Source organism: Castor canadensis, chromosome 7 (genome assembly GCF_047511655.1).
Source record: "Castor canadensis chromosome 7, mCasCan1.hap1v2, whole genome shotgun sequence".
NCBI classification, from domain to species: Eukaryota; Metazoa; Chordata; class Mammalia; order Rodentia; family Castoridae; genus Castor; species Castor canadensis.
In genome coordinates this window covers 1,448,647-1,460,681 of record NC_133392.1, presented here as the reverse complement: position 1 = coordinate 1,460,681, position 12,035 = coordinate 1,448,647, and the positions used below count along the sequence as shown (strand labels likewise).

At 53.7% G+C, this 12,035-nt stretch overlaps 1 protein-coding gene across 1 annotated transcript in view; it reads left to right on the top strand.

Annotated features, from left to right (window-relative positions):
- Jakmip3 (Janus kinase and microtubule interacting protein 3) overlaps positions 1 to 12,035 on the top strand; it is a 131,747-nt gene that overhangs the window by 93,382 nt on the left and 26,330 nt on the right. The window contains 8 exon segments of the mRNA XM_074078032.1: positions 453 to 512; positions 2,894 to 3,022; positions 4,279 to 4,407; positions 6,456 to 6,539; positions 8,159 to 8,221; positions 9,975 to 10,073; positions 11,186 to 11,284; positions 11,369 to 11,422. Of these exon segments, the coding sequence (XP_073934133.1) occupies positions 453 to 512; positions 2,894 to 3,022; positions 4,279 to 4,407; positions 6,456 to 6,539; positions 8,159 to 8,221; positions 9,975 to 10,073; positions 11,186 to 11,284; positions 11,369 to 11,422 (717 nt within the window).

Sequence of the window (12,035 nt, the reverse complement as noted above, 5' to 3'; positions counted from 1 at the left end):
GCATGGATAGGTGGTCTTGGCCTGGCTGAATCACTCTTGTCACTGTGAAAATGCAGGGTAGTTAGTTTCCCCGCAGCAAAGCAGGCACTGGCCTCTTGTAGTGTCAGGAGTTGCGTCACCACAAGGGAGGACACCATTTCTACAGAGCGGGAGCAGCCTGGGCCATCTGTCCTCCTCCAATGTCTAGTTCTTCCCATTTCCCTCCAAGCTGAAGGGGAGCCCATGGGCGACTGAGGGCAGTGAGCTTGGAGTCGACCTACACGGGGGCTCACTCACTTTGGTGGAGAAGAGCCACCCCCGGCTCTGTGCACTTAAGATCACAGCAAAATCCCACCAGGCCTGAGGCCACCTTCTGCATCAGTCCATGTGGTAACATGGAAACATTAAGAGTGCATTTGAAACCAGTGGAGCTGTTCGACTACTTGAAAAACCTTTCCCACTGGTTTCTGCAGGAACGTGACAAGCTGTTAAGATACCGGAAACAAAGAAAGAAAATGGCAAAACTCCCCAAGGTAAGGAGGAAATGTCAGTGTGCAGTGAATGTACAGTGGGAGTTTGTAACAGGGGTGAGTAATCTTCCTTTGCAGATGAACAGAAAATAATTCTATTACTTCTAAAAATTGTTACTCTGAAATAACCAAAATAGGACTCAAAGTAAACGGTCCGTTTATGATTTTAAATTTTGTCAACTGAGATCAGAACAAAGAACAATTGTTTATTTGAGGCTTATTGGGGCTTCAGTCTGAGGGACACCAAATTCAAGCAATCTTGAAAATGTGCTCTAAGGTTTTACAACTTTTACAAATAACAGGTAAGCTTGCCTTCATAGCTCAGACTGTTATGTCACTCATCTGTTGGGAATTCTGAGTTTAGACAAAGTTGGCTAAGGGGGGGCGGTGCCTGTCACAGCCTCCATCTCTGGGCATGTGGGGGAAGCAGTTGGGGGTTCCACAGCTGTGATGAAGATTGGTGAATCTGGTTCTAGAAGTTGCACTCTGGCCAGTTCACGAGGTTAGTATGTATAGACAGCTCAACAGTCCAGCTGTGGCCACACCTGGACTCCCCACCCTACATTCAGAGCCCCAAACCAGCACTGTCACACTTGGATTTCCTCCTTGACAGTGTAAAAGCCCAGCCTCTTTTCTTTTAATTCCCGTGGACTCACAGGAACGAAAATAGTATTAATAAGAAGGAAGAAGAGCAGGGAGCTACAGGACACCAGTGTCCTCTGTCCTATGTAGGACCTTGAATTCCATGTCTGTGAGGGGTTCATAGCTCCAAGGACAGCCAGCCTGCCACCTGGCACAGCCTGGGGTCGTTAGTCCTGACTTGGCTCCACACCCCACAGGTCTGGTCCACCATCAAACTGTTCCTGACCCTCTGTGAAGGCTGCAGCAGCCTGTGTCCATGGTCCCCACACAGGTCCAATATGAGCCCCACATGCAGACCTGTGTCCCTGGGAAATTTGAAGACCTAGGAGACTTTCTCTGGGGTACCATCCTTTTTGATAAGCCTATGATTTTTATTTAGGAAGCTTTTGGAGACAATCCCAAAGGACTGCTGTGTCTCCTGTTTTCTGCATGGTGCATGAGTGTGGTTTTCAAACACTCCGCAGGGCTCAGGCACAGACTGTGGTTTGTCTGGCCCTTAGAAAGGCTGGCAGGAGAGGACGAGGCTTCACGGGTGTTTGGAACTTTCCTGAAGGCACCATTGAATAAAGGCGCCTAGGACAAGAAATCTAGAGTTGAGCTGCCGAGGTCTCTAGCTTGTGGTGGGCACTGACCAGCGAGATCTGAAACATAAAAGAGCTGAACCTGGGGCCACAGGAGGAGGCCAGGCCACTGGTATGGTTGAAGTTGGATAATCAAACAAGATTTTGATTATCAAACAAAATTTCAAATTTTGTTTGAAATTTGGTGAAAGAGCCTCAAGTTTGTGATTATTCCATTTGCCTACTTTTTGGATATTTCTGTAGAGAAGCCTAGGAAAAGGCTGGGGTATAGGGAAGGCCTTTCTCAAAGAGGTCAGGGCTCAACTCAGTGAGGTCAGATGGTCAGTCAGCTGGAGCAGTAGGTGACAGTCAGCATGGGGGAGAACAGTTTAGAGCCTTGTATGGCTGGATAACAGAAGATGCAGGTGCCTGGGAAGAATGTGGGAAAGAGAGACCAGTAACGGTGCTCTTGGGACCCAGGAGGGAGCTTCCCTGGAAGGTTCTGCAGGAGGGTCTAGCAGAGAGACAATGACCCCCAATGGCCAATTGCTGATTCAGAGTCAACCAAGGAAGGAAGGAAGGAAGGGACCCAAGTGTGATGGAGAGAGGATGACCAGCCTTTGGATTTTGTAATGTTTCTAAAACCTAAATTATGAAACCTAAGATTTTTGAAGGCAGGTGTGAGGGAAGCTTGGGGGTCCCTGAAGGCAGAACCTCTCAAACTAGTTGGTGGGGGACCCATTTTGTTTGTCATCTAATCTGTCGAGGACTGATATTTATAAAAACACAACAGAAATGTGTGATTGTAAAGTGAGCAGGGTGGGCTCACTGTCAGCCCTGGGTTAGCTCAGTGTGTAAGAAGGTCAACTCCACTTATCCACAAGATTGCCTGGTGGCCAGGCCACTTTCTACCCTGCCCTCCCCCAGCCCTGCTCCATAACACTAAGTTGCTCACATGCAGGCCACCATCTTAGCCTGTGAGAGGACAGCCCTAGCTGCAACCCCAGGGGCAGTTAGCACACAGACAGTTGGCAGGTGCATTTTGGGTGGGGCCATGCTGTGTGAAGACAGTTTCTCAGCCATTGCTCCCATGGAGCAACATGAAGAGGAGGCAGGAAAAGGCCGAGGGCTGTTGGCCAAGCTGACCGGGTTTGCCTTAACACATTGCATTTTGGCCAGAAGCCTGTTGTCGTGGAGACCTTCTTTGGGTATGACGAAGAAGCTTCCCTGGAATCCGATGGTTCTTCCATCTCTTATCAAACTGACAGGACAGACCAGACCCCATGCACCCCAGATGACGACCTGGAGGAGGTAACTTGGGTATCCCACAGTAGTTTTGGGACTTTTGGCCTCTGGGGGACATCAAGGCAGTGTAGACTATGAGGCAGGGTGGAGATCCCCTGTGAACCCTGCTCCTTAGTAGACCCCCACTAGCCAGCCAACCCAGTACTCCTCACTTTTGCATGGTAAGAAATGCCTCTGCATTGCTTGGCCATGTGGGCGCTTCCAATGCCCGGTCACACTCGCTCCCCAGCATGGAGCTTAAACCCGTTTGCATAAAGGTATGGGGTACTCTCCACCCTCCTCAAGAAAGGGTGGTCCCATGTCAGGGGCACATCAGGACCTCTGGGACTTTCAGAGGAACTTTGGTAAAAACACTAGGTGTTCCTACCTTCCACCCTCATGTCCAGTAGCCATCTCAGCCCCCAGAGGAGGGGCCAGGGTTTGGCAGTGTGGGGACTAGTCTGGCTGACCCAGACCTGTGGCTGTGGACAGAGAATGACAGGCAGTTCATGGCCTTGGCCAGGCCCTGGGGTGAAGTTACACATGGAGCTTTCCTGGCAGACATGGGGAAATGGCCCGAAAGCCATGGACCTGATCAGAAATCGAAGACGTCATAGGACAGACACTGCTAGCAAGCCTCAGGAAGTGGGCAGAGGCAGTGGAGGTGGGGCCAGGCAGGGTTTCTGGGCTTGATCACTCCTGAACATGGCATCCTCACAACTCCAGGGTCCAGTGGACTCTTTCAAGGCAGCAGCAGACCCATCTGCTCCTGCCTTCTGGACGGGGCCGCAGGTGTCCTCACAGCTAGATGGACCCATCCTTGGGGTGAGCCTGTAGCAGTGAGCCTGAGATGGACAGGCCTGAGGCAAATGGACCTAGGATCAAGTACCTGGCCTAGGTCCCTGTGCTCCTTGCAGAAAGCCCAGCTCCCTCCCCGGTCAGCAGTGGAGAGTCTACTTGGTCAGGACATCCTTGCTGGCAAATAGGAGCCCCAGCAAGCCCCTGGCCACTGGTGCACCTGGATCTCATCATGGCCAACTCAGCCATCCATCCCAGGGATTCAGGGGTCACCTCTAGAGAAACCTCTCTCTAAACAGTGCTGAGTGCCCAGTAGTTGCCCCTCCCTGCATGCTGCAGAGTGTTCCCTCCTCAAGCAGCTGGAAAGACCCTCCATTCGACCTCAGTGGGAAGAGTGGGAGCCCCAGCTGTTGGGGTGCTGCTGTGGTGTGGAGCTAACGCTGCATCTCTCTGTGTGCATGTGCGGCGCCCGTGTGCCTCTCCAGGGCATGGCCAAGGAGGAGACAGAGCTGAGGTTCCGGCAGCTGACCATGGAGTACCAGGCACTGCAGCGAGCCTACGCCTTGCTACAGGAGCAGGTCGGAGGGACGCTGGATGCAGAGCGAGAAGTTAAGGTCTAAATGACTTCTACTCCGCCATGTTCCGGCTCCCGCTCAGCTCCTTCCCGCTTGCCCCCTGTGGCCCTGGCAGGGACACTGCGCTTGCCCAAACTTTCTGGCTGAGCTCCTTCTCTCCTGCAGTTACTTCTGATCCTGGATGATGCTCACTGAGGCCATTAGAAACCAGTATTTGTGGAGCCTGTGGCTGGGTCATCCCTGGTCTGGGGATGGGACTAGTCTGGGTGGTGCCAACCCATATGTGGGTGAGGGTCCTGGAAGAGACACATCTGGGCTGGGGGTGGCTCGAGTGGTAGCATGCCTGTTTAGCAAGCAGGGGTTCAATCCCCAGTACGAGAAAGAGAGAGAGACAGAAGTATCTGCTGACCCTTCCCTTTGCAGGGGCTGTGGCTTGGTGCATGGGGCCTGCAGCCCCTAAGATGAAGCTACCCCTGCCCCATGGGACGCTCCTGATTGGAGGCAAGAGATGGGCGAAGGGTAGCATTCAAGCTTGGTTTTTGAACTTGCTAAGATTTTTCATTCACCCCAAAAATATTGAGCTCAAAATGCTGTGCCTTCCTTTTCCTGGTCCTCACGGAGCAGGTCCCTGGGGCCAGTGTATGCCCCTCCTCTCCACTTTCTTGGACATACCCTGGGCCACGGGCAGCATCCATCCAGGCAAGGCTGGCAGGCGGGGCTGGTGGGAGCCCTCTGCTGGCTGCTAAAGGCTGTGCTGGCACCAGGCCACATGGTTGCTGCTTCCCAGGGGCAGCTACCGTAGGAGCTGTGGCTGGCACACCAGTAGGCCGCTTCCTGGGGAAGTGAGGGATTCTCCTGAATGGGCAGCTGTGGGGTGTGGGTGCAGTTGGCTCCACACTGCCTACCTGCCCTGCAGGGCAAGGGGCATCACCATCAAGGGATTCTGCAACGTGGTTTGAAGGCTAGGTGGAGGATGTACCATTAAAAGGGGGGGACTATGACAGCAGACTTCTCGTCCTCCAGCTGCCCCAGGAGGCCACTTGACTCCCTGCTGACCTGGATGGGGTCTACTCCTGCTTCCTGGGAGTCTCGCTGAGGGCACATGTTGTGAAAACCAAAAGAGAGCGCCCTTCTCATTGCTCGCAGGGGTTGGACCAGGAGGTGTTTTCCCTCCTCTGGCTTGAAAAGCAGAGATAAAAATGGAAAGGATGTTTATCTGCATAAAAGGGGACTTTTATGTGTTCCTTCTTTGGCTTTTTTTACTTAAATTTCTTTTTTGCACAACTCTCAGAGGAAGAAAAATGTTAGATATAGCCCCTGCCCAAGATCCCCCTAAGGCTAGGGACCAGAGTTCAGTGGGCCCCACCACAGGCTGCACATTCAGCCCTGTCCTCCCAAGGTGATGGACTTCAACCATTGTGCCTGGCTGTCCCCATGCTTACACCAATTTACTCGGGAAGGTACACCAGAAGAGAGCAGGTATAGCCCATGGGGTAAATGCCCGTGGCGTGCACCTCACAAGAGCAAACTACATCAAGAGAGAGTAGCACCAGCCCCCTGGAAACCTGGCAGCTCCTAAGAGCAACTTTACAAGCAGAGGGCTGACTTGTAATACAGGGAGCTTTTTGTCCAAAGGACAGGCTCCAAGAAAATTTCTGTTGGGTGAGGAGCACAAGATGCAGAAAAGGCAGTGAACCCGAGAGCAGCAGAGGCCCTGAGCCATGGGTGGCAGTCTTGCTGGCTTCTGAAGATCTACTCAGCCCTCAGTGTGTCCTGTGTCACCACAGAGACTCAGTCAAACCCGTCTGGCCAGCACCGACAAGGCTGAGCACACACAGGGCCCAGGCATCCTTGCCAGCTCCTTCACACCTGTAAGCAAGGGTGAAGCTCTCAGAGTAATCCACAGACATGAGATCACTTGTCTTACACAGGCTCAAAGTTCTTTCTTAGAAAGCATCCCTTTCAAAGGTCACTTCCCAATTAACAGGACCTGAGACAGAGTCCTCTGCAGCCTGCATCCCTGTGGGCATGTCTGTCTGTCCTGGCTATTAGAGAAAATTTGATGAATCCTTCTTCCCGCCCTACAGACCCGTGAGCAGTTGCAAGCAGAAGTGCAGAGAGCACAGACGCGGGTGGAGGACCTGGAGAAGGCACTGGCAGAGCAGGGGCAGGTGAGCTCCTCCAGGCACTTAGGGCCCTGTGTCCACCACCCCATTGGGGAGGGGTACTGAGAGAAGCCTGGCACTTGGGGCTGCCAAGTTTCCTCTTTAGGAGGACATGGACATAGAAAAAGAGTCATTAGCTAAAGTGTGCATCACACTGCAATGAAAGCTCTTAAAACCAGAAGGAATTCCATGGCAACCCATGAGCACAAAGAATCTACCTGACCATGGGACAGGCCCTCTGCAGGGCTTGATCACCAGTCCTCCAAGTCAGGACCAGGATTCAGGCCCTATAGCCCCACTGCAGACCCCAGAGGGAAAAGCCTCAAGCTGTTACAGCAGAAGCCATGGATTTCCTGATCCTGGGCTCCCAGGCACCCATCCTTCCAGTGGAATGGGCAGCCCAAGGTGCTTTGCCAGGAGATGTCATCGCTTCCCTCTTCCCGACTACAACCACCACTTCTGGGTTCTTTGGGTCTATGGAAGCATCTGTCCCTGTGACCTTGAGCCTGCGTATCCCCTCTGAACTTCTGGACATGGCTGTGTGGGGTGGGGACAACTTGTGCGAGCTCACCCCACCAGCTCTAGTGCCTGGCCCATTGTGGTCCTCGACATGGCGGCTAGATGGACAGACAAGAGGACGCTAAAGGCAGTGACCATGCCACCTTTGCAACACCCTAGAACCCAGCACCATGGCACCTGCCAGTTTACTTGTCCTACACAGGTTTGACTGGTGCTCACTCCTGGTCCTCCAGCAATGGGCCTGTGGTGACAGTGCTCTAACAGCACCTCCTGAGTCCCTGGCAGAGCAGCGGGTGCCTTGGCCAGCTGTCACAGGAGGGGGCACTCCCAAGACTCCATTTGATGTCAAGGTGGCATCCTACATGCTCACCTCCTGGAAGAAAAGTGGCCAGGGAGGTTGGGGGCTAGAAGGGGAGGAGGATAAGAAGATGTCCTTCATCTGCAGAGTCCTGCAGACTTGACCACACCTCCTCAGGTGACTTCTCGGGGAAGACGTGTGCAATGCAGCCGGGGTCTTAGACAACCAACCCTCCTCCCACTGTGCTTTAAGTTAAATGCGAGTGGTGGAGGGTTGGGCCTGAGGGCATCAAGGAGGAGGAGGTGTGCCAAGGACATAGGACTTCCTCTCAACAGACCTTGAGGTGGGGTCAGGAGGTATCCACACATCTTTGACAGAGCACAAACCCCACCGTCTGCCCACATGTCCTGAGTGTGAAGTGGACAGTACTCCACCCTGAGTGTCCCATTCTCCCCCACTTGCCTAAGACCCCCTGCTCTCCCACCTAGCCTGAGCCGTCCATGGCTCTGTGTCAGGGTCCCCTGCACACTATGTGCCACTGGACACCTGGCCCGAGGACCTGGGCCTGGAGTGGCATCGATGTGGTAGCCCATGATACCCTCAAGATGCTGTCCTGAAGGAGGGCTGCTTCCACAGGCTGTCTGTCCAGGAGCCGCAAAGGAGATGCTGTGCACCACAAGCTGTCATGAGGTGGCAGCTTTGTAAGCAGGGAGTTGCTGTCCTCTGCCCTGTCCTGTCACAACTTGGATGTGACTTTACAAGCAATCCTGCAGGGTATTCATATATTTGTTTCAATTCTATTTTTGAGGATATGAAGTGGATTGAGGAGAAGCAAGCACTGTATCGAAGAAATCAAGAACTTGTGGAAAAGGTACATCCCAGCCCCATGCGAGAGTCCGACCAGACTCCCCTGTGCTCGTGGGGTGCAAGGTGGCCCCTGGGCTTGGGCACAGGTTCTGAGCCTTTGTATGGCTCATTCTGGGGGAGTCTGTAGGAGTCCTGGCCTGCTGGCTCCCTTCGGCCTCTTGTCTTCCCAGGTCTGGCAGAACCCTGTGTGATGCTCTGTTGGGCTGATGGGCTCTGATGGGTGGGGATGGTTAGAGAGCCGTTTGAAAGAACTGTTCTGTCTATGGCCATACCACCCTGAACACACCCTATCTTATCTGAAAGAGCTGTCCTTTCAAAACCCCTGGAACCATCCTAATGGAAGTTGTGTGGGTCAGGGGACAGAGTCCATTGCAGAGGCTGGACGTCCTCAGAGAACATTCACAGGAACCTGGGCTTTTGTTTCTCACTGAACAATTATGTTTTCCACACTCGTCCAGGGCTGCACCTGGTGGTAGCCCCAGACATGGATTCTCAGCCCCCCGGATGAGAAGAACCTCCAAGAGTGCTATTACCTCCTGCCCTTCCCCCAGCTAGGCCTTCTTTGTTGGAATCTCTTATCTGATTAAAGTGGGTCTGAAGATATGGGATACAGCCAGGCTGTCTTTATTAGTTTCTGAGCTTCTCCTCTGGGGTCACCACACCGTTCCCAAGGCTTGCACAGACAAGGAGAAGAGTGACTTACATCACTGAGCGTGTGCCTCTAACACTCCCTGCCTGTGATTCAGCCCGTTCTATGGGCTGGACTGGAGAGGGGTTTCACAGCATTGAAGGCCTTAGGCTGTGGGTAATTTGTCAGATTACCCTGGGCAGTTTAAGACCCTCCTAAGTGGGGAGGGTAGGACTTGAGAACTGTAGGAGCAGGTGGTGTGGAATGAGGCCAAAGGTGGGGGTGGCTATGAGTTCAGAGGTAGGAAAGCCAGTGGGGGCCTCAGCTGGATTAGGAGACCCTGTCATCACCATGTGCTAGTGAGGTGCACACACATACTCGTGTGCACTTTTGCAGACACTCACTTGTAGCTTGTGCACACTCAGCTGGCATGCAAATGCCCGTGTGTGCACTTAAACCCAAGCACACTTACATGTCCACTTAAATACTGTATGCACGTACAGATGCTCACGTGAACACTTAAAGCACGTGCTCCTCACTGGCTGCAATGGGCACAGGATCACATCTTCGTCCTGCTTCAAAGCCAGCAGTGCAGTACAAGAACTGACATTGGGGAAGGATGCAGCAGTGACTGGACAGGCTCCCCATCTCACTGGGTCCCGAGCATCATAGCAGGCCCCTTGTCACCCAGGTTCAGCTCTAGGGAGACGAGTGCTGCTGCCTGCCCCTGATGGCCACCCTGACCTCATGAGTTCTGGAGCGAGGTCAGAGCCTGAACTCCAAGAGCCACTGGGACACCCTTGACTGTCCCTTCCCTCCCCATCTCAACTTAGCACTATTTCTCTGGCTTTGTGGCTCCCCTGCTTACTTCACCCAGCCCCCCTACCCCTGCTGCATTTAGCCAAGGTGTGGAGGCTTACCTGAACTCAAGGGACATGAAAACTCAGGCTGGACTGAGTTTGAGCGTGGGGACCACATGCACCCTGTTGAGCTTCCAAGGCTAGCTCTGGGCAGGTTAGCCATTCCCACAGCCAGCTGTCTGCTGTCCAGCAAGCCAGGAATTTGACCTCACATGGCTCTAGTGAGAGAACTAGAGCCCTTCTCACCTCATCCATCTTCTGGTTTTCAGATTAAACACATGGAGATGGAGGAGGCCCGGCTGAAGCATGAGGTTCAAGACGCAAAAGACCAGAACGAGCTGCTGGAGTTCAGGATCCTGGAGCTCGAGGTAGGGTGTGGGCCACAGGTGATGCCAGAGCTGAGAGGTCCTAGAGCCCACTGGTCTCAGAACTCATGAGCCTTTGAACAGGAGCCCCAAGGCCAAGCAGGAAAAGGAAGGAGCAAGTTAGAGCAAACTCCATCTCCTAGGACAGACAAGGCAGCTGGGCAAAGTGAAACAACCTGGGGGTGGGAGCCTGGGACCCAGCATCACAAAAGGAAAACAAAAGCAAAGAAAACAAACAGAATGGCCAGAGTCTACTTCCCCACCTGCAGCCTCAGTGGCCAGGCAGTGTCCTCAGTGGCCATGGCTACATTGTGGTGGAGATGGTGGGGACAATGCCAACCGCACAGAAGTCTCAGAGTGGCCAAGGGTGCCACACAGTAACCAGGTGCCTTTCATTTGTCCACTGCTGTCCCTGGCCCAAGTCTTCTGCTGTGACCTACAGAGGAGGGAGGAATGGCAAGCATCCTTGGGGAAGGTCACACTCAGCGTGGGCAGTCATACCACTGTACTCACCTTCCATGATGAAGATAACTCAGCAGTGAGAGGAAGTGACCTGAATAGGTGTGACCTGCCAGTCACTCTCACACAGTCCCGGGCCTCCATCTCAGTCCAGCAGGAAGAAATCTACTCAGTCCAGAGTACTCCCACCCATCTCCCTGGAACAGGAGGCTACGCAGCCACTCTGTGGCCTCCTGGGCTCCTGCACGTGGCCCTGCCTGTGAGGGCCATGAGCACCACCAGCCATTGTCCTCCAGGGCTCACTGTCAGCCCCATGAGTGACTCTCCCCTGAGAGAGCCCCATGAAGCCTCTCCCCCGAGTCTTCCCCTGGGGTTCACTGACAGATGGGCAAGTGGGTCTGGGCTTGGCCCACATGGACAGGGCTTGATGGAGGCGGGACTCCATATGCCCATCTGGGGTCAGTGAACACATAGGCAGTTTTCTCAGGCAAGTCCAGGAAGGTTTCTGCCACCTGGGCCTCCGCTGGGGCTGTTTCAGAAGTGCTGTGTTGATTCCTTGTGGGTGCTCTTGGCTAGTGTTCCCCAAGTCCAGCACAGCCTTCCATGGAGGGAGGAGATGGGGAGAGAATGGCCCAGCCTTCTGCTCCCTGTCTTAGGAGAGGGAGAGGAAGTCACCTGCCATCAACTTCCACCACACACCTTTCGTGGACGGGAAGAGCCCTCTCCAGGTGTACTGCGAAGCAGAAGGCGTCACGGTAAAGCCCTTCCCTGCCACTTCCCCACAGCTGTCTGCCTGGCTACCTCTCATATGCCATCCTGTCCCTCTGTTTGTCTCCTAGGACATCCTGGTCACGGAGCTGATGAAGAAGCTGGACACCCTGGGGGATAACGCTGTAAGTGTATGTTGCTCTCCTGACTTGTGCATGCTGACCACCCCTGGCCTAGCCGTCCGTCACCCAGGGACCCCTGCAAGCCCCGCTGCAGTCCTGCCATAGGCCACCCTGCCCAAAGACCTGTCCTAAAGCCCAGAGCCCACATCTCCTCCTGTCTCAACGTTCCTGTACCCACGGGGGCCTCTGCCTGTGCACACGCTAGTCTCCAGCTAACTGTCCTTCCTGTCACACGTTCTCAGCCTCTGAAATCTCTCTCAGTCCTTCAGCTCTCCTATCCCCTCAGTGGGAATGGGGGATTTTCACTCTCAGATATCCCAAGACCTTTGGGAGTTCCACTTCCCTGGTTTGAGAGAAGCAGAATCCATATCCCCAGGTGTCATTTAAACAGTTTCAGTTTCCGTGACAAACTTCTCAAAAGAGTATTAATTACCAAATGGGCAAAGCAACTGCATTCCTTCATCCCACGTGCCATCCATCCATCCATACATCCTTGATCCTCCTTCCTCTGTCATTCACTGCACACATTCTCCACCCATTCTCCACCCATCCTCCATCCACCATCCTCACACACATCCATTCGTCAAGCATCATCCACCCATCCTCCCTCCTTCCG